This window comes from Gadus chalcogrammus, chromosome 16, assembly GCF_026213295.1.
Source record: "Gadus chalcogrammus isolate NIFS_2021 chromosome 16, NIFS_Gcha_1.0, whole genome shotgun sequence".
In the NCBI taxonomy this organism is placed as follows: domain Eukaryota; kingdom Metazoa; phylum Chordata; class Actinopteri; order Gadiformes; family Gadidae; genus Gadus; species Gadus chalcogrammus.
Genome location: NC_079427.1, coordinates 5690765 through 5712459, shown reverse-complemented (window position 1 = coordinate 5712459; position 21695 = coordinate 5690765). Strand labels below are relative to the sequence as shown.

At 45.5% G+C, this 21695-nt stretch overlaps 1 protein-coding gene across 1 annotated transcript in view; it reads left to right on the top strand.

Annotated features, from left to right (window-relative positions):
• cntn5 (contactin 5) overlaps nt 1-21695 on the top strand; it is an 89765-nt gene that overhangs the window by 11628 nt on the left and 56442 nt on the right. The window contains exons 4-6 of the mRNA XM_056610358.1: nt 4119-4214; nt 11522-11725; nt 17278-17380. Coding sequence (XP_056466333.1) covers nt 4119-4214; nt 11522-11725; nt 17278-17380 — 403 coding nt within the window. The remainder of the gene's footprint in view (nt 1-4118; nt 4215-11521; nt 11726-17277; nt 17381-21695) is intronic.

Genomic DNA, 21695 nt, shown 5'->3' with positions numbered 1-21695 from the left:
CACTGGTTTATGCCTCAGACTGCTCTTCATAGAAGCTCTGCTTGGCAACTCACAACGCTGTCATGGCTCGCAGGTAAAACATGAAAAGGGGAGAGAGAGAGAGAGAGAGAGAGGCGGGGAGAGCGGGAGCTAGAAATGATCGAAAGATACGGGGAGAGAGAGGGAGATAAAAAAGGGGAGAGTGAAGGAGAGAGACTAATAGGAATAGAGAGAGAGCGCTGGAGGGAGAGGGAGGAAGGGAGGGAGATGAGAGGGGAAAGGAGAGAGGTGGGAAAGAAACGTAGAAAGCCAGAAGGTGAGAGAGAGAGAGAGAGAGAGAGAGAGAGAGCACTAGAGAGAGAGAGAGAGAGAGAGAGAGAGAGAGAGAGAGAGAGAGAGAGAGAGAGAGAGAGAGAGAGAGAGAGAGAGAGAGAGAGAGAGAGAGAGAGAGAGAGAGAGAGGGGAGACTAAGCAGAGTTCATCAGCAAGCAAGGCACACACATTTTTTTCATCTGGTTCTTTTTCTATATTCATCCCGCCGGTCATGTTCTCTGGCTCCAAACATGTTCCTTCGGGACCTTCTCTCCCTCCCTGTTGGTCTCTCCAGCTCTCTCTGTACGTCTACCCCTCTCTCTCGCGCGCGCTCTCCCTCTCTTTGTTTTGAAATTCAGAGTCTCTGAACTCCTACTTGAGCGCCTTTTTTCAGTCAAGACTTTGAAGGCAGCATGCGGAAGTAGCTCTCTGATCTTACTCCCTCGAGAATTCTCTCCTCACCTCGCCCGGGTCTCCTCCTCTCGCCCTCTCCTCCTTTTCTCCACTGCACCCCCGTGTTTGCCTTTCTCACTCCGTTTCTCCTCCTTTTCCCTTCACCTCCCCTCACCCTCGTATCCATCTCATATACTACCCTCCTCTTCCTCGCCATCATATAATCCTCCCCATCTCTTCGCTGCTCCTCCTCCTGACCTCCCCTCCTCTCTCTCTCCCCCCCCCATCATAATATCTTCCCAGTTTCTTCTCTGCTCCTCCTCTTCTTCTCCCTTCCTCTCCTCTTCCCCTCGCCTCCTCTCCTTCCTCGTCTCCTCCTTCCCTCGCCAGCCTGACTACGGCTCAGGTAGAGCGCTGCTCGCCGTGCACAGAGCGCTCCACCGTGAAGCTATTTCTGTGCTTCCTTCATCCTATTTTAACTGCTCAAATTGACCTCCCATCCTGGCCCTGGCTAGAGCTCTGAAGGGAGCTTTTAAAGCATAAACACTGCGGCGTGGGAGCCCTCGAGTGCACGCCCAGTTTGGCGAGGTAGGCCGCGGCAGTTGTCCTTTCCAACCGTGTGGGACGATCTGCTTTGCTCAGGGTCCGCCGTAGCGATTGAAGATCGTCCCTCCTTCCCGCCTCGTCCACGCGTTTTATCGAACCGTCACTTTTTGAAGCAGATTTATGTTTAGCCGTTTGCGGATTACGTAAGTCGCAGTCACCGGCGGTCGGCCTGTCTATTCGCTTCCTCTATTCATCTCTCCAGGCACTGGAGTAACTATCTCCCCTCATTCGCCGTGGCTTTAAAGTCTGTGAGCAGCCATTTATTGTGTTCGGTCGTTAGGTGGACAGGCAGCATATTGATTCGCTTTAACTCATGTGTCTCCGAATGAGGGGAGGGGTGGAAGGTCAGCAGGGAGTGGAGAAAAGAACCAGGTGATGACCATGGGCGGACAGTCGATAGGAAAAACCCAGGAAAAACATGTTTTTTTTCTTAATAACTTAATAATAAACAGTGAGCAGTTTATCTACAGGAAATGGTACATGATTTCCTGGCCAACAAATCAAAAGATTGGAAGGTGATCAAATCTTGTCAACACTATTTAATCGTCCGATGCGTCTGGATGTGTTAATCAATCAATTTAAAGCAGAGCGAGGACTTGGCTGTGAATTACGTCTGGGAACATGCCGCTGTGCCTCTCCGTCTCCCTGCACATTTGTATGCAAGGGGAAACGGTTCATTTGATGAGCGCTGTCAGAAATCAGAGCAACCGTATGTTCAAAATTGAGTTTTAACGGTGTGCTAATGTTTATATTTTTAATTTCTGCTCAGATCCACTGGAAGATCTTCCTCATTCAAGTTCCATTTCTGAACACTGACGCACTAAGAAAATAACAACATGGTTTGGACTTGACCAAATAAATATTTGTTCTGAAACGAACCCTTTGCAAATCCAACGGCCAGGAGGGGCCCTGAGCCTGGGGCCGCATCCCCGCGCCAAAGCAACGCGCTGCTCAATGAAATATTCAGCATCGTTCTCTCCGCGTGGTCTGGAGTGAGGTTTTGTGCTACTGCCGTCGCTATCGATTGTGCAAGTCAATATCAAACATGCTGAGGTGGACAGCGTGCATCACATTGTGGCACCCGGGACTCAGACCGGCTGAAGTGGCATTTCGCAATCGTTTTGTGAGGGTCGGGCGGCTCAGTTTCCCTCAACATCATCACATCTCATAACTGCTATTTACTTATTTTATTACCTTGCTAGAACCGTAAAGGGTGGCGTGTTCATTCTGCTGTGTTATTTATGTGCCCCTATGCCAAGCGATCACAGCATATGAGCATGTAATTATCAAGCATTTAATGCGTATGCTGTTTATTATCAGTTCACCCCAAATGTTACCTGACATTTTCCCGTGGTTTCCCCACAGTAGGGCTGCCAGAGACCTTTTGAGCTTTGGTATTTCAAGAAAGAAACCCAAATTGACTGCATGCCCCGTTTTGAGATGCAGCCCTTGAACTATGATCCGTTTTCATTGTGGCAGAAAATCGACAGCGGTTCAGGTTTTTTCCAAATAGCTGTCAGATCGAATTACCCGCCGATTCCCCAAAAAACACGGCCCTGGAGCCTGGAGGTCTACAACCTTCCCCCAGTTCCTGGCCTGATGCTGGGCTTTGTGATTCAAGGCAGTGCACTAACAAACAAACACAAGACAGGCAACACGAAGCCCACTCTCAGAAGGCCCATCCACAATCACTGCTCCCCAAAAAGTTATTATTTTCTTTCTGCAGACTTATGTTCGACCATCTGTGCACTTACACTTACCGAGTAAATTTTCCACAAAGCCTCATGATAAATATACATTATGTTGTTCTCTGCTCATAATGCCAAAGACATTACGAGCAGGGACTTAATATTCATGCAAATTTCGAGTAAGAATTCGGACACAAATTAAATGGCTCAAAATGGTAATATTCTGAGTTTTCGGTGTCTATCCTTTATGAACACACCAAGGCAAGCTACCCACCGTCTGTTACACTAGATAATCATTGAGACCAGAAGGATAAATGCTATGTATTAGCATGTTAATATTCATGCTGCTGTTTCTGCATGGTCGATCCAGTGAATTTAGATTGAAAAAGAGAGAAATCACATCTCAGACGTCATGGGCATGTCTTCTAATTTGGGGAGCTGCAGTACTGTGAGAGTGTTTCCAGTGGGATTAACCTACTCTGGACCCATCAGAAGGATCCTAAATGAACAGATGATTGTCCTGTATTAGAGGAAATCACCTCAGCCATCCATGAGTCTAGTTATTAACAACTTCTATGTTTGAGTGTTATGTGTCTCTCTAAGAAGTGAAGCTTATCAGCTTATCTTTAAGAAGTACTGTGTTTGGTTTATTCACACAGGACTGTTTTATTTCAAGAATAACTGTGCTGTGTGTTACGTTCTCTCATCAGGAAGAACTCTCTTAGTAGAACTGTTTTAAGAACGATCTAAGTAGCACCCTGTTGACTAGCACTTTGTTAAATAGTACTGTGTTAACTAGCACTGTGTTAAATAGTACTGTTTGTTGTTGTGTTAGCACTAGTTCTGTGCAGCATGTTAACTAGTGCTGTGTGTTAACTGGTACTGTGCTGTGTGTTAACTAGTACTGTGCGGTTTGTTAACTAGTACTGTGCGGCGTGTTAACTAGTACTATGCGGTGTGTTAACTAGTACTAAGCAGTGTGTTAACTAGTACTGAGCGGTGTGTTAACTAGTACTGTGCGATGTTTACTAGCACTGTGCAGTGTGTTAATTAGTACTGTGTGTTGTGTTAACTAGTACCGTGCGTTGTGTTAACTAGCACCGTGCAGTGTGTTAACTAGCACTGTGTGTTGTGTTACAGACCTCGGAGCCTTCAGTCCTAAGACCAGAGGGGGCGTGTCCGTACGGGGAGGCCAAGGGGTGGTGCTCATGTGCACCCCACCGCCACACTCTCCAGGTGAGAACGCACACCTTTACTTTGTCACACAAACTTTGTCTTAACCTCTTTCTGTTCCGTCACAATACCTTTTTATATCTACCTTTACCTTTACATAACCTTCCCATTTACCTTAACCTTCTACTTTACGCTTAAACTCTACATTTTTCTTTACTTAATACTCTACCACTCCATTACACTATCCCTAACCTTTACCTCTCCCTTTATCCTTACTTATTTCCCATCTGGGATGAATAAATAAGCTTCTTATCTTACCTTAACCTCGACAACGACCTCCATCTTCTCCTGGACCTAAACTTCCCCTTATACCACTACCTTCATTTTAACTTCTACCTTAAAGGTGCAGTGTGTATCATTTTGTGGCATCTGGCCGAACATACTTGGCAGTAATGGAATATGATATTAATAGCTATGTTTTAATAGTGTATATTCCAATGCAAACATGAATCGTTGTGTTTTTGCTACCTTAGAATGAGCTTGTACCTACAGTAGCCCATAATGGACAAACTGCTCTAGCGAGGACGCAGTTTATTTTTTTCCACGCATTTCAGGTTTGTAATATTGGAGGGTTGCGCCAACGCTCACAAAGACAAACGGGAACAAATTAGAGAAAGTGGTTTCTGGTGGGCTGGCTAACTATTTAGTAGTGAGAAGAAGTGTTTGCCAAATAGGGGCGATCATAGTCATTATATAGCATTGTTATTTAGCACTGGCACCTTACTGACTTTTGTGGCATTTTGTGTTATTTTGTGGTATTTTCCTACTACTGTCTGCTTTCCCGGGGAGCCGCAGATGCTGATTAACTCCTAATCATTCATCACCATTACTATGGCAACAAGACAATTCCATTATTATTATTATCATCATCATCATTCCATCTGTACGGCTCATTGACGATGATCTATCTATTTTTCTGTCTGTCTATCTGTCAAACCAGCCATAAGTCTGTCTGCCCGTCTATCGGTTTGTCTCTGTCTCTCTGCCCACCCTCCATCTGTCTGCTGTCAGTCTGTCCGTCTCATCAGTCTGTCTGCCTGCCTGTCTTTTCGTCTGTCCGTCTTCTTTTCCGTCCATCCATCTCTCCTACTCCGGCATACACTCTGGACCAGCTGTCCGTTGGTCTCTCCGTTGTTGTTGATGTTGTTGTTGTTGTTGTTGTTGTTTTTGTTGTCGTCCTGGGAGAGTGTGGAGCGACACGGGGAGCCCAGCCGCTCTGCGCGTGTAGATTTACCGGATCGTTAGAAATGAAAAGAAACCCCTCCACAGCCAATTAAATATCTCCCCCACCCCCATCCCCAGCAGGGCTGTCCCTCTCGCTCCTTCTCTAATGACGCATCTGTAATCCCCCCTCTCTGCGGCCCGCCCCGCCGCCATAGTGCCAGCCATGAATCATCCCCCGCTTTGTGTTTACATCAGCGCTGTGCTAGCATCGCACCCTCCCCCCCCCCCCTTGGGAAGGCATCGCCAAGCGCTGCTCATCACCGCCGCCTTCCCCTCCGCGCCCACAGCATCATGAGCTAGCGTTAGCATTAGCTCCCCACTGGTCGGACGAGCCCAGCCTGCACACGGGACGTACCGCTGTTGTTGGCAGTGTGGCGCGGAAGACACTGTGTGTGTGTGTGTGTGTGTGTGTGTGTGTGTGTGTGTGTGTGTGTGTGTGTGTGTGTGTGTGTGTGTGTGTGTGTGTGTGTGTGTGTGTGTGTGTGTGTGTGTGTGTGTGTCTATTTGTTTACCTTAGGGATACCCATTAGCTGACGACCAGTTGGACTTCCTTAGGTCCAAGACTAAATTACATACAACACATTTATTCAACAATTACAACAGACATTCAACATTTATATTAAAAATGATAGATTAGATACAAAAGCTGACAAATTATTAATGAATACAGATGGTATCTTGACAACACAAAGCTACACATAGCAAACATTTGGCTACTAATTCAAGCCACTACACTACCTTGTCCCTTAGGGCGGTGTGCGTTATTATTCGCACACACACATGCACGAGCACGCACGCAGACGCACGCATGCATAGACCCACACATACACACGCGCGCACACGCACACGTGCATAGACCTACACACACACACACAATCATAGACATACACTCACACACACACGCATAGACCTACAAACACACACACGCATAGACTTAAACACTCACACTGACACGCATAGACCTGCACACACACACACACACACACACACACATAGACCTACACACACACACACGCATAGACCTAATGGCAGAGACCTATAAACACACACGCGTATAGACCTACACACAGACACACAAACACATGCACTCATAGACCTACACGCACACGCACACAGACACACACACACACACACTCATCACACACTCATTCACGCATGCACGCATGCACACAAACATGCATGGACCTGCAGGCACGGACATAAACACCCACAAATACCCACACACGTCCACACATAAACACACACGCGTATAGACCTACACACAGACACACAAACACATGCACTCATAGACCTACACGCACACACAAACACACACACACACACACACACACACACACACACACACACACACACACACACACACACACACACACACACACACACACACACACACACACACACACACACACACACACACATTAACAAATGCATCGACGTAAACACATCCACACAATTTGACATAAACACACACACACACACACACACACACACACACACACACACACACACACACACACACACACACACACACACACACACACACACACACACACACATATACTCACAGTGTCCTGGTGTGTGTTTGTGTGGAGTTGTTACCTGTGTGACTGATTCAGCTGCAGAGGGAAGGAGAGGGTAAAGGGACACCATCAGCAGAATGCCGATACTGATATTTTAAGCTTGCGCTGTGTTGTATGTGATGGTTTGAACCAGAGCGATGCACATCGATAACTGGCTAATCTGTTCTCCTTGCTTTCATTAGGAAGAGCGGTAGGAACATTTTTATAGGTTAAAGTGGTGAACTTTAATGGTCGACTCAGCAGGATCCAATGGAAAATCGAACTAATACTGCTGCTGCTCTGAATACTTAGTGTACTGTCATTAATTAACTAATCAATCCATGCATGTCGTTATTTGTATTAAAAACAAGTTTATTTTCATGTTGTTGGGCAGTGCAGTGATTAGGCTGTTTGACTACCAGCTGAAAGGTACTTGGTTCAATTCCCCAAGATCCCAGCCTCCCCACCAGGCCGCCTTGAGCTAAGCGCCCGCTAAATGAAAAAATATATAAAGAGGTGTTGTTTCTTTGCTGAGCCAGTTCCCACATCTATCAATCTTCCACACTGTTTCTCTTTCTATCCTTCCTGCTCTTTCTCTTTTCTTTTGCTCTCTCAGCGTCCCCTGCATGATCAACTGAGTGCTCAACTCATGTTTATAAATGGCGTCGCAACCTGTGCTCGAGCCAAGTGGATAGTTTAAATCTCCAGGGAATCTGAGCAAAAGACGAAGAATGACCTTTAAAGGCTAAACCACGACAATGGAAAAATAAAGCAAAGCTTTCAAAATAGTTTAATGTGATGAATGCTCGATGCTTTGGCAGTCAGAGCGCGACAGCTGAATAGATGAAGTGAGAGATATCGTTGAAAATATAATTATTCACTTGGAATATTAAACAATGGTACATTTACATAAATGATATGAATCACTACATTTAAATACAAAATTATCTTAATGGAACACGGGTTATGTCAGTCGGTTAATCAATCAATCAAAATGTATTCAAATAGCGCTATTCCCCCCAGACACTAAATGCAAGAAGAACAAGAAAAAACGGATTTATACAAATCAGAGTGACAAAGGTACATTTCAGGAGAAGAAAAGATTATTCACCACTTGATTAATGCCACGAATTGTTCCATTCATGTTACTTGCGGAACAAAAGTAGTAGTCTCTGCCCTTTAATATGTTGTTAAAGGCTTAGGTTAACCAATAGTTCAAAGAGGATTCTGAGATGAGGTGGGGTGTAGTTGGCTGTAGTCAGGTCTTGACTATTGTGGTGTGTTCCTTGAGAATTCTGTTCTAGTCCAGTCTGGTGTATGCTGAGGTGGTCCAATCTAAGTAGGGTGTGATATGCTATGGTCCAGTTTGGTCTGGTCTGGTCTCCTCTTGTTGAGACTAGCCTGATACTGATCTGGCGTTTTCGATCTCTCAACACAACCCCTAGGCACTGTTCTTCAGCTTGCCTCTACCCCGTGCTCCAACATTTTCTCCTAGCCCTCACCAGAGAAGGCATCCCCACTAATTATTCTCCTAGTTCACAGTCCATTTGAAGGAATAATAGCCCAACTCTACTCAATTTTCCCCATGACTGCAGATTCTGGCTTTGAGTTCAGCAAAATCATGACCTCAAGTTCAGATATACTTTTAGATTGGTAAGTAAATAATAAATTACTCTCTTAATAATTATTTGTCATATTATTGTACTTTAATATGTTTTTGGTTTTGACAGGGACTAATTCTTATCTAGAAGTACGTTATTATATTAAGTACTATGCTTATCTAAGAACAACACAATCGGGCATAGTCACGTTATGAATTAGCATGCTATTGGCAATTATTTATGTGCAATCAACAAAATATTAACTAATTTCTCCGAACCAATTCAGTTCTGTATGAGGATTACCAAGCAGTGCTATTTAATTAGCGCAGGGACATCAATGACCTGACACATACGCACACGCACACGTGCTATTAAATTCCTTCTGCTGTATTTTGTGCCATTTGTGAGTTGTTGTTTATTTTTAGGGCGCACTCGCGCATTTACTTTCTGCAGGCGGCGGCGGTGCGATAGTTTGGCCTCCCACCATTTGATTTGATTGTACCCAGAATGCAGCGTTTTGTTTACGTGCATATCTGCGCTCAGAATCTCATGCCACAAACAGTGGGCTCGTGGCCTGCACTTAGCAGCATAGTTGTTCATGAATAAACAATCAGCAGAGACATCCCAGACGCAGACAGCTTTGCGATATCCCCGCACCCTTAACATCCACAAGTCCCTAGCTCTGTGGGCTCGTCTGGCTACGCTTTGTTTCAAGCCTAGAACCACCTGTTCCCCATCCCATGTCCTGTTAATTTAACCCTCTCGATTACGCACGAGCCGAGCTATGACCGCCATCGACAGCCCTTCTCCTTCACCACACTTGAATGTACAAACTGCTACTCTTACTGTTTTGATTTGAAATGCATATGGATGGGTATTATGCATCTGTATATTGTTCTTCATAATTCTTTATTTTTTCTCTTCTTTGATCTTAGTAGTAGTTGAAGATGTAGTACTAGGTGTAGTGGTAGATTGTAGCACAAGTAGTAGCAGTTGTAGTTACTGTGAGAGTTATAACGATAGAAGCAGGTGTAGTACGTAGTTGGTGTGCTAGTCGTGTCGGGTATATATATATATCTAGGAATCACTTCCAACGATGACGTAACTTATGCTATCAGTTACCGTTGACCGTGCTTTTTTGCACCAGGGAAAAATGTGTGCATTGCGCAATTCCAATCAGTCTGAGTTCCTCAGTGAAAATGGACTGGAGTGCTTACAATTCTAAGACATTAAATAGTGATGGCCTCACTGTCGTACACAGCTCATAACAGAACGCACCCGTCTCCTCGGATCCCTAATATCTCTGGGTGGCGGCGGTGGTGTGTCGGTGTGGATCTTCCGCGGGCCTTATCAGCGAGCAGGGCTATCTGGGATGTTTTCCTGGTTCTCCCCAGGTCTGTTCTGAGCAGATTGCTATGTAAATCGTGTAAATCCCATCGACAAAGCATGTCGCTCCCTCTCAGATGAAAAGGCTTTTTTCTCGTCTCAACTCTATTTCACAGATTTGCGGTTTTCCCTCCAAAGCCCACCTTTATATCTGATTGTGTGTGTGTGTGTGTGTGTGTGTGTGTGTGTGTGTGTGTGTGTGGGGGGGGGGGGGGGGGGGGGGGGGGGGAAGCGCTCAGTGCATGCCCCCCAGAAGCCTATAGGTTGGAGGAGCAGAGCGAGACGCGTTACATCTACTTCTTGTTGAGTCCACGTCTGGTTGCATCCATTCCCATCAACATGTGCTCCCTGAGCTGCCACGTCCATGAGCCATCCCTTTAGCCCCTAAAGCCACTTAAATCGCACATGTTGCAGCCTGAATGCGACGTATTAAGCCGCTCGACGCCTGTATCCTACCGCTCAACACAGACATATGTAATGTGAAACGCCGTGTATGCAGCGCCTTCAAATAATCCACAACATGAGACGTCGCCCCCCTCCACCAAGACAACCGATACATGTATGGTTGACCACACAGCGTGGAGTCGCCTTTATTTATCCGGAGCGAGCAATCTCAACTGTGCTCCATCGTGGCCTGTCCCGCTCACACTACGTCCCCCCTCACGCGTGGAGCGGGTGACGTGTGTGAAATGTTAACATGGGAGGTCTCTTCTCGCGGCTGAGCGCCTTCATGGACCGGCGATTAATTAGGACGCTTGATTGCTCTTCAAGCGTTCACTTTGATAAGCAGTTGCCTTTAGAACATTTCCTTTTTTTTTTTCCTTTTTTTTCCAGAGCTGCCCTAACCTTGATTAATGAGCGCATATGCATGCAGCTAATTCCCCCCCACCCCACCTCGTCCTCGCCTCCCTCGTACACAGCAGTGATAGGCCGCTACATCCCCAACACTCTCCTGTTTCCCACTGTGCAATTAAAACCTAAATATAGCGAAACAAATTCTGTCAATTTTGGCCAATTATGCTGTTGGTTTCAGTTTATGTATGTATGTATGTGTGTCTGTGTGTGTGTGGGGGTGGGAGTGTGTGTTGCTGTGTCATTTATGTTAGTATTTGTGATTCCTGATTCAGTTTTTTGTTTTTTTAATTGTAACTATTTATTGATATTGTAGTTTCTCTTTTAGAGTTTTAGCTGTTTTCAAATGCGTGTGTCTGATCTTTCTAACTTTAGTTTCTATGGTATGTGTTTTTCTTTCCGACTGTTTCTCTATAATATGTACATTTCTTCAGGTCGTTCCTTTCTATCACGTACGTTACTTTCTTGTTTGTTCTTATGATGTACCTGTTGTAAGACAGTGGTTGTTCTTATGATCTACTTGTCTTACAACAGGAAGACTCGTATCTTCCTTTTGTACTTCATAAGAATAACCACAGGAAGTAATGTTCCTCTCTGATACGAATGTTTCTTCCTTAAGTTGTGCCTTTCCTTCCCATCTCTAACAACCTCCTCCGCTTGTTTCCTCCTTTCCGTCTGGTCCTTCCAGAGATCATCTACAGCTGGGTGTTCAACAAGTTCCCGTCGTTCGTGGCCGAGGACAGCCGGCGCTTCATCTCCCAGCAGACGGGGAACCTGTACATCTCCAAGGCCCAGCCATCCGACGTGGGCAGCTACATCTGCCTGGTGAAGAACAGCGTAACCAACGCCCGGGTCCTCAGCCCCCCCACGCCCCTCACGCTCAAGACAGATGGTGAGTCGCCGCGCCGCCGATACCTCTGATGGCTCAACCCTTGTTAGTGTGTGGGTGTTAACCAGGTCTGCACTCTGACCGGTGGTCAGAGGCTAAATGGCATGCCCTCTTTTCCCCGCTCCCTCTGTGGAGAGACTTTACAGACCCAGTGAATATAGATATAGAAGGTGTGTGTGTGTGTGTGTGTGTGTGTGTGTGTGTGTGTGTGTGTGTGTGTGTGTGTGTGTGTGTGTGTGTGTGTGTGTGTGTGTGTGTGTGTGTGTGTGTGTGTGTGTGTGTAAATTGAGCTGACACTCTCTTGTTAACACTAAAATAACTTAAGATAAACTTTATTAATGTGGTTTTCATGGCAACAGAATTACAGGACTGGAAAGGGTTATATTTATTTTTTATAAGAAATAGCAACAAGTATATCATTTGGATTTAGAGTATAATCTAAATGTAAAAAATATTCCAGGTCTAATTAGTTATTATAGGTGAATGGAGCATAGCTGTATCTTGTACCACTACTTAAGAACAAGTTGTGGTCAACCTTTACGGTATCACAAATTTGTACCATTGTAAGTTTTAATGTACTTTTAAATTATAGGTGAAAATGCTCTCGCAAAGGTCTGTGTGTTATGCTGGCCGGCTTTTGACTTGATGAAACAGCGAAGACAATGGGGTATTCTTAGCAATCATGTTGAAGCCAAAAGTAATGAATAGAATTAATAAGTTCAAGGACTCCTTCTTGAAAGGATCTCTCCTGCTCACAGTGCTGTGCTCTCTAAACCAAACAGATACCAGAGAGATTTGTCACACTCAGTGTGGGCAGCCATTTTGTTTGCACCCGTGGCGTACTTCAGGAAAATAACTAGCCATCAGGGAAATCATTTTCCAGCATACAATTAACTGAATCAATGGCCCTTGCTGTGGATAGGTTTCCCGCCCTTTTTTCCTTTGTTAGCCCCTTTGGAGCCTCGCCGGAGAACGGATTGTCCGATCGGCCGCAGAGTTTCACTTAGAAAACCCTTTCATCACGCAGAGACACGTTCATCACCCCACACTGCCTATCATCCCCGACGTCGTAACCAACCAATGACAGGGCTCCCTTGCTGGGAGGGTTGTGAACGGCCCGGGGTTACCCTAAATATTGCAACAAGCAAAAGCAAACCTTCGCGGAATTGCCTGTTCAAGAATCAAATCTCTTCCGGACCGGATCCTCCTCTCGCCGCCAGACATTTGCATAACCTTGTTGTGCAAAGCAGTCCTCAGAGGGACGCTCGTAATGTGAAGGCATTATTCTGCCCGATCAGTTTTCTCTGCTGATTAGCCCTGACGGCTGATGAGACTTTTGATAATTGCGGTCACTCCCGACGTAAACGCTTCACAATCATTCTCAAAAGGCCCCTCTTCGGGAAAAACCCCAGGTAGCATGAAAATAAGTCAATTTGTGCTTTGGGATCGTGACATGCGGTTACGAGTATTGCATTAACATAGATGGAACTGAAACAGGTTTCTCTCTCCCAAGCCCCCGAGCCAAACAGCAGCATAATGAAATGCTCACAGCTGTGTGCCCGTCACAGAGGACGGGGGGATTGGCAGCTCTTTGTCCTCCAAAGCTCACGGACGCCAAGCTACATTTAACACTGGGGGATTTGCGTGGGGTTGTAAAGTGTTTGGGGTCGAAAATTGCGCCGGCACATCTCACCAATAGACAGCACAATGGCTTTTTCGACGTGCGTCCCACTCAGAGTTACTGGAGTCAGAGCCATCAGACCCAGTAATCTCTGGCCCAGTAAAAGTGACTGATGGGGATCACACGAGAGGCAGCTAGAGCGAGCCGGCACGTTCGGAGCTCGCTCGCCCGGCTTCTCCTAATCAAAGCAAGCATCTGGCCGCCATTATGAGCTGCTTGAAGCCATTGATCTTTACTTAGCGGCCTAGATGGCATTGAACTGGGAAGGTTCACAGGCCCACTCTGGCCCGGTGGTACACTCACGATACGTAGATGCACTTCCCCGAGTTGATACACTAATTATTGAGATGACAGACTGGGCATTTGCGGCTTTAATCAGCAGTAAAGGAAGTTGAATGATACGTACCATCATACTGATTGTCTCCATGTGAGACACTCCGTATTGATCGACTGCTGTGTTTGTTCAGATACTCATCAACCTTTCTGTGTTTTGCTCTGTGGAAGAACAAAACCAAACAAAACTTTCAACTTAAAACTTTGAGCCTCATCCCATCTTTCTGCTTCTGTCACCACAGCTGTTGTGTATAACATAGTATTACTTTTGTCTCAGGGCAGTGTAGCATAATGTTTAGAAAATCCTTGAATGCGAGTTCGCTCCCTTATCGCTGGTTTCCATGTCTTACATTAGCAAAGAAATCAATTATGAATATGTACATAGTTGGAGGTAATATCCATAATTGTATAGGGCTGAACGATTTGGGGAAATAATCGAATTGCGATTATTTTGACCAATATTGCGATTGCGATTTAATGTGGGATTTTTACAATTTATTAAGTTCCTTATGTTGTGTATTATTCACTAAAAAAATAAATAAATCATTCTTTAGTATGACCAACACAATATTGGAAGCAGTCAACATTAAAACCGCTCTTTCCTCCAGGCCAGGCCGATGTGTTGAGATTAATTTATATTCTAAAATTCTTTATTTAACAAAACTTCTTTATTTTAAAAATAAAAATGAATCGTATTGATTTCCAGTCAGTAGCGGAAACAAACAACTTTTTTTTCTTTTCTTTTTTTTATCGCAACCTTTGCGATTTGCATACCGCGTTCTATTACATCGCGATTTCGATTTGAATTTGATTAATCGTTCAGCCCTAATTATATTAAAAATAATGTTACATCTCATGCAATGATCTTATATCATGTATATAATCTTATCCGACATATATCACATGATATGTTTGTATAGATGGATGGATACATGGATACGTGTAGGCACTTGTTAGAGAATGCTTTGCTGTAGCGCTGTTTGTATTGCTCACGCAGACATGCGATCGGTTCCAATCCCGTGTTCCTCAGAAACACGGCAGATCTTTAGTTCCATCCCCGAGGTATCGTTCAGGAGCAAAACATTGGCAAGGAAGTGAGTGATCTCCATTCTCTCTGGGCGCCCATTACACACCATCGTTTGATTGCCAGTTAGTGCGTGAGAGTTTTGTGCCCCTTTCTTCCTTCTAATTTGAAATTAATTTACAGTGATTAAGCAAGTCTTTACTCTGCCACGGGGTGAAATGCATGATGGGTAGTTTCCCCAACCCCCTCTTCCCCACAGCTCTCTGATGTTAAAGTGACTGCCTGCCAGATTATTTAGCGTGCGGTGCGGGAAAGACGGACATGTGTCTGCGTCGACGAATGTTATCCACCATGCCGATGGATAACATAGTCCCCCGCCCTTCGCCAACGTATTGACTTCTGAAACTTCAAATCAAACTCTTTATCCAATAACTCCTACTTTTGTTAAATGTTTTTCTTCAGCTCGTGAGTCTTGTTATTTTGGGCACAGACCCGTGCCGAGGTAAACGTGTGAAAGGAAGACTTGAGCTTGTCACAGCGATGTCAGCGGGGGTGGTGGAACGCGACGAGATGCTTTGATGTTCGTTAAAGTGCTGCCGGTGTGGAGAGGCACTGGATCACACCTTCGGAAAAAGCCGTCCGCTTGGAGATTATTCTAGTGGCTAACAATTTTTAATGTATGTATTTTATGGGTTAAAATCTTCATATTATTATGATCGGATGCCCCCCCACCCCGAATGCATCTATAAAGAAGCGAATCACGGGAATTGTAAAAAAAAAACAATACTAATACTAATATAAAACTGTCGAACTGAACAATTGATCATTTTTATGCGATAAATAATCGAATTGAGAACATAAAGCCGGCAGCAGCAGCAGGCAGGACGGTGGGCCGTCTCTTAGCGTTAACGGAGGGCGGACGGCCCATCCGTTACACCGACTGAACAGCGTATTGAATATACCATGAGGCCAATGAAATACCGCAGATTCCTTCCATCCGAGAGCTGCGTTGGACCCATAAATAGTAAAACAAGTATAGGACTTTGAAATTGAAAAGTTCTCGCGACAAATATCATAAAAACTCTTTTTTCTTCCTCCATATATTGTGGCCCCGCAATTTGAAAAAATCTATTATTTCCCCAGTGATCTGAATGCATCACGTGAGACACGGCCGAGGTATGCAGGATGTGGAATTATGTTTCCCTGGAATGGCACGGCCGTAATTTATCTCAATGTACAGGAACAGCTCACGGAGTACGACGTGTGAGAAAGCGCGCTGATGGGGAAGTCCGTAGCGCGTTGAGCCGTGTGCCACGAGCATGCGTCTTTTAAAAGCTCTGCGTTTAGAGAGACGCACACACACACACACACACACTCATGCAATATTCATGGCTCCGTTTCCCATTCAATAAGACAGATAATGGTAATTAGAGGCCGGATGAGAGTGTTTTTCCTTTGTTATTGCAACTCTGCCCAATGCCATCTGACATATCTTCCAAGTAAATGGATACAGATGGGACCTGTACCGCAGTGATCGACCCTCGGACGAACGGGAGGTCGTCCATCGATATTTCAAGCGGGAGAGCGCGGTGCTCCTAGCGCCCGTTCACCGCGGCGATGGCAGCTTGTCCCTCTCACGTCCTAGTGGAGAGGGGATGTTCAGTAGCACAAGCATTCTCTCTCTCTCTCTCTCTCTCTCTCTCTCTCTCTCTCTCTCTCTCTCTCTCTCTCTCTCTCTCTCTCTCTCTCTCTCTGAGGACGTGTGCGTCCAACTCTCTGGACGACCGGGCGTGTTTCACCACGCCAGCTTGTCCTGGGGAAGTGCATGAGCTCCAGGCGTTCTCAATCGATGAAAAGCATTTTCTTTTTATGGCCTCACGTAAAGATTAGCTCTGACGATGGTTGCCTCCGTTGGTAGAACATATTTCTGCTTACTTTTAAATATTTTAATCAAAACATGTGACAATGCCGTGACCCTTTTTCATTCATCAATAGTTAATTCCTCAATGGTGTATTGTGTTTCCTTTAAAGGCTTTTAACAAATAACGCTGCGGATGAAATCGGAACTCAACGGGGACAAAGTGGTGACCAGCACGATGCAATTAGACGTCACCAAATGTTCTCAGAAACCTGGTTGTCCATGGCAACTGTTTCCGTCCAGCCATGGGAGGCCATTATGAATTCTATGTGTGTCTGAAAGTTAACATGTCTTCCTTTTTTCCCCCATCTCTCTCACTCTCGTGCTCTCGCACTTTCTCTGCCGCTCTCTCTCTCTCTCTCTCTCTCTCCTCTCTCTCTCGAGCCATCTCATCTCTCTCGTCATCTCGCTCAAAACGCTCTCTGCTCGCTCTCTTTCTCTCTCCTCACTCGCACTTTCTTTCTCTCGCTCGTCTCCCTCACCTCTCTCTCTCTGTCTCGCTCTCTCTCTCGCTCGGCGCGCGGGCCGCCGCTTTCTCCTCTTTATCTCTCTCTCTCTCTCTCTCTCTCTCTCTCTATCTATGCCTCTCTCTCTCCCAGGGGTCATGGGCGAGTACGAGCCTAAGATTGAGGTGCACTTCCCCCCGTCCGTCCTAGCTGCCAAGGGGCTCACCGTCAGGCTTGAGTGCTTCGCTCTGGGGAAGTAAGTCGGCCGGGAATTCAACCATTTCACATTGGGGCCTGGGGCGAGAGGTTGGAGCATTTTATTTTTTTTTGCATTCACAAAGAAAGCAAAATAAAAAAGGAGCTACATATTGAGAGTAGTACCGTCGCGGTGAACGCGGGAGAGGGACTACTTCCTCTATTACCTGACGGGGAGGAAACGACGGGCCCTTTAGATGGTGGCTCAGGGCAAGAAGCTAAGTGGCCGCTGAGAGTGAAGCATCATCGCGTCTCTCGTCCGTCTGACATGTTATTGCGTAGAGAACAGCACCAAAGAAAGGAATCCGGGCCCCCCCGGGCGGGCAGAGTGCTGCTATAATTGTGGGGCCTCTCTAACGTTCCAGTGTTTTCCCCCTGCCTCTGACTATCTGTTATGGCAGCGGAGAGAGCCAAGGTTATGTCTACGAAGAGAGAGCGGCTGGTAGCCAAGGGACTGCGAGGAGCTGGGGGAACGGTTGCTCTTTAGCGTCCGTGCAGCTCAAAGTCCTGGCTAGCTCGTTCTGCTAGCCGCGACTGGTTCGTACCATGGGGACCTTCAGTCAAGATAAATTAATGTAAGATGGGGGCTGAATGGTTTTAATTGCAGATTTTGAAGTAGAAAGTCGCAGTAGAAAGTGGAGGACAGTAATATAATTTGAAAAGAGATTCAAAGATTTTTTAAATAATAATAAAACACAACCAAATATACTGTATGCGCAAATTTCTTTGAACAATTGTAACAATGAAAAAATGATTGTAAGACATCATTAACAGCATATGCTACATTATTGACACTGCATTATTATCATTCCAAAAACTAAGCAAAGCACAGCTGAATATGAAAATAATTTCATATTTAGAATTGAGATAATAATTAAATGTAGACGTACAACATTTTTTAAGAAGTGCCTCAAACGGCAAATAATTAAGAAACGAACAATATCTACTTCAGTGCTCAAATAGCGAAAGGAAATACATGGCGGCGGTGAAGCCCCGATAACACACATTGTGTTTGTTTTGCTGCAAAGCCCACTGTTGTTTTGCGTCTCAAGGAATGATTTTGTTTATAATTATTAGTGCTGAATTATGCATTAGTGATGAAGCGCAAACACTAATCTGTTTAGCGCGTACTCATGGGCTAGACCAGCCGCCGAGCAAAAACACAATTCATTATCTTTATAATGCCCATTAGCCACTCGCTTTCTTAAACGCACAGACGTAGCTCTGGGCATGTGTGTTGCCTCGCTGTCAATCCACGACACTGTCGATGGAATGGATTGGATTAAGTGGCTGACGGTTTGAAACCCACCCCCGGTGGGGTTCTCAGTGGGCTCGTGGGCTATGCGTCAGGCTGTGATGGCCTGATATCGCCTCAGGCGGTTCTCCGGTTCCAATGAAAGATTCATCCTCGCGGTCCATTATGAAATGCCAGTCTTTATCCAGCAAAGGAGATGAAGTCAGAATTAGCTTTTGTCCCGCCGTCACTCCCAGCGCTCGGCCGACCGTGGCTCGGTACCACACGTGGGCGTGTGTGTCTGCATGCCAAGTCCCTCTAATGTGATTGGTGGCAGTGTTTACCAGCCGACGGTGTTTCCAGGAGCAGGTAGAGGACACAGAGGTCTGCCTGATGAGTGAAGGCTGCCCTCCACTCCCACTGCCCCCGAATAAACTCACATTATCACAGAGAGATGGAAAGACTGATGGATAGATAGACGGACGGACGGACGGACGGACGGACGGACGGACGGACGGACGGACGGACGGACGGATAGATAGACGGATAGACGGATAGACAGACAGATAGACGGATAGACGGATGGATGGATGGATGGATGGATGGATGGATGGATGGATGGATGGATGGATGGATGGAGGGAGAGAGAGAGAGAGAGAGAGAGAGAGAGAGAGAGAGAGAGAGAGAGAGAGAGAGAGAGAGAGAGAGAGAGAGAGAGAGAGAGAGAGAGAGAGAGAGAGAGAGAGAGAGAGAGAGAGAGAGAGAGAGAGAGAGAGAGTGAGAGTTTGGGAGGCCAGGCACAGAGACTAAAGAAGAAGAGTGAGAGATAGGAGGGTGTTAAAGAGGACAGAGGGTGTAAATAGAGATTGAGGTAGTAAAATGGAGATAAAGGGAGAGAGAGAGAGAGAGAGAGAGAGAGAGAGAGAGAGAGAGAGAGAGAGTGACGGATAGAGAGAGAGAGAGAGAGAGAGAGAGAGAGAGAGAGAGAGAGAGAGAGAGAGAGAGTGACGGATAGAGAGAGAGATAGATAGATATAGATAGACGGATAGATAGATAGACGGATGGATAGATAGACGGATAGATAGACGGATGGATAGATAGACGGATAGATAGATGGATAGATAGACGGATAGACGGATAGATAGACGGATAGACGGATATATAGACGGATAGATAGACAGATCGATGGTGGTAGGGAGAGTTTGGTATGTAAAGATGGAGGTATTCATGGATGGATTGATAAATGGATGGGTAGATAAAAAAACAGAGAGGGAGAGGGAGAGCGATGGTGAGAGGGATACATGGATAAAGGATAGATCAACATTTATACATTTGAGAGCGATGAGATGGATGCATGTATGGGTAGATAATTTACGATAAAAGCCTGAATTTGCTGAATAATAGGTGTGCTAAACCTTGCTATTTCTTTCTTATTTTCTGAATAGCTTACTTACATATACCTACCTACTAACTTAGCTGTACCAACTTATATCTATTTATTCCCCCCCTCTCTCTCTCTCTCTCTCTCTCTCTCTCTCTCTCTCTCTCTTTCTCTCTCTCTCTCTCTCTTTCTCTCTCTATCTTTCTGTCTCTCTCTCTCTCTCTCTCTCTCTCTCTGTCTCTCTCTCTCACTGTCTTTCTGTCTTTCTGTCTCTCTCTCTCTCTGTCTCTCTGTCTCTCTCTCTCTCTCTCTGTCTCTCTATCTCTCTGCGCGCGCTATTCTTCCACTGCCAGAAAAGCAATTATCTCCTCTAATTATGGACAACAACGCTCCTCTTTACACCTGCAATTAAAACGCGTCCTTGATGTTCAGAGGGAGCGGAGAACGAATCCCGTCCAGCTGAAAAGGCTCTCCCATGAGGTGTTTCTGGGCCCCCCTTCCCCCATGTCCTTCAGCTGTACTCCACGGCCCGCTCTGTCTAATATAGAAGTATATAAATAAATAGTTACCTTAATGGAGCATATGCCGTCCCTAATGTCTTCCTCCGACCTCTGTAATGTATTATTTATTTTCATTATTTTATGCTACTTTATGTATATGTTTTATGCTCTTTTTTTTAATCGCTTATTAATTCTATGATCGGCTTGTAGGTTCTGCTGTGATCACCCTAATTTCACGTCTGGGATTCATTAGGAATATCTTGTCTTATATGGTGCAGGCCTTTAGTCAAACATGAAATGAGATATGAGGAGAAATGCGAAGTAACAATGCATGTTAAAACTAAATAACAACAGCGACACTAAAATTATGATTTATATCATAGTGCATCGTGTGTATTGTATCTTCAGTGTAACTATGGGTGTATATTGCATTATGTCTTTAGTGTCGCTCTCGGTATCTATTGTATTGTGTCTTTGGTATAACTATCGGTATCTATTGTATGATGTCTTTAGTGTGACTATCCGTGTAAATGGGATTGTGTCTTTAGTATAACCAGCTGTATCCATTGTACGATGTCTAAAGCGCACCTTTCTGTATCCGTCGTATGAAGAGGCTGTAACCTCAGAGTTCAGTCACGTTGAACCGAGACCGTCTGCTTAAAGCGCGGCGTGTGAATATGCAATGAACGCGTACACGCATGAAAATGTTACATAAGCAAAAGTACAAAGTAAAAGCGTACCTGTTGAACCCGACGCACAGAAACGAGAAACATCTTTTGAACGGGGATGGAGTCGGGAGCCGGCAGCTCTCGTCTGCCGAGGCGAGAAGTGCTTTCTGAGGCATAAAGGTTGTGTTTAATTCACAATCGTGATCAGAATACAACGGGGTGGGGGCCTCGACGCGGCGGCCGCGGTGCCCGTCGACGTCCTTGTGAATTCTGAGCAGCTGAAGGCGGGAGATGTGGCGCCTCCATTCATCCGGGCCGCTGTGATTGATGGCCGCCGCGGACGGTGTTTCTACGGCCTCACGTTCTCATCTCTCACAGACCTGTCAGAAGTGGCTATGATACAAGAGCTGTCCTGATAAACCACAGAGAGACACGCTCCTTCATGGCACGCAAGGGCCATCTATCAGCCCCCCCCCACACTTTGGAAAACTGACGGATGACATTCCTCAGACCCTAATCATGACGGATCTCCC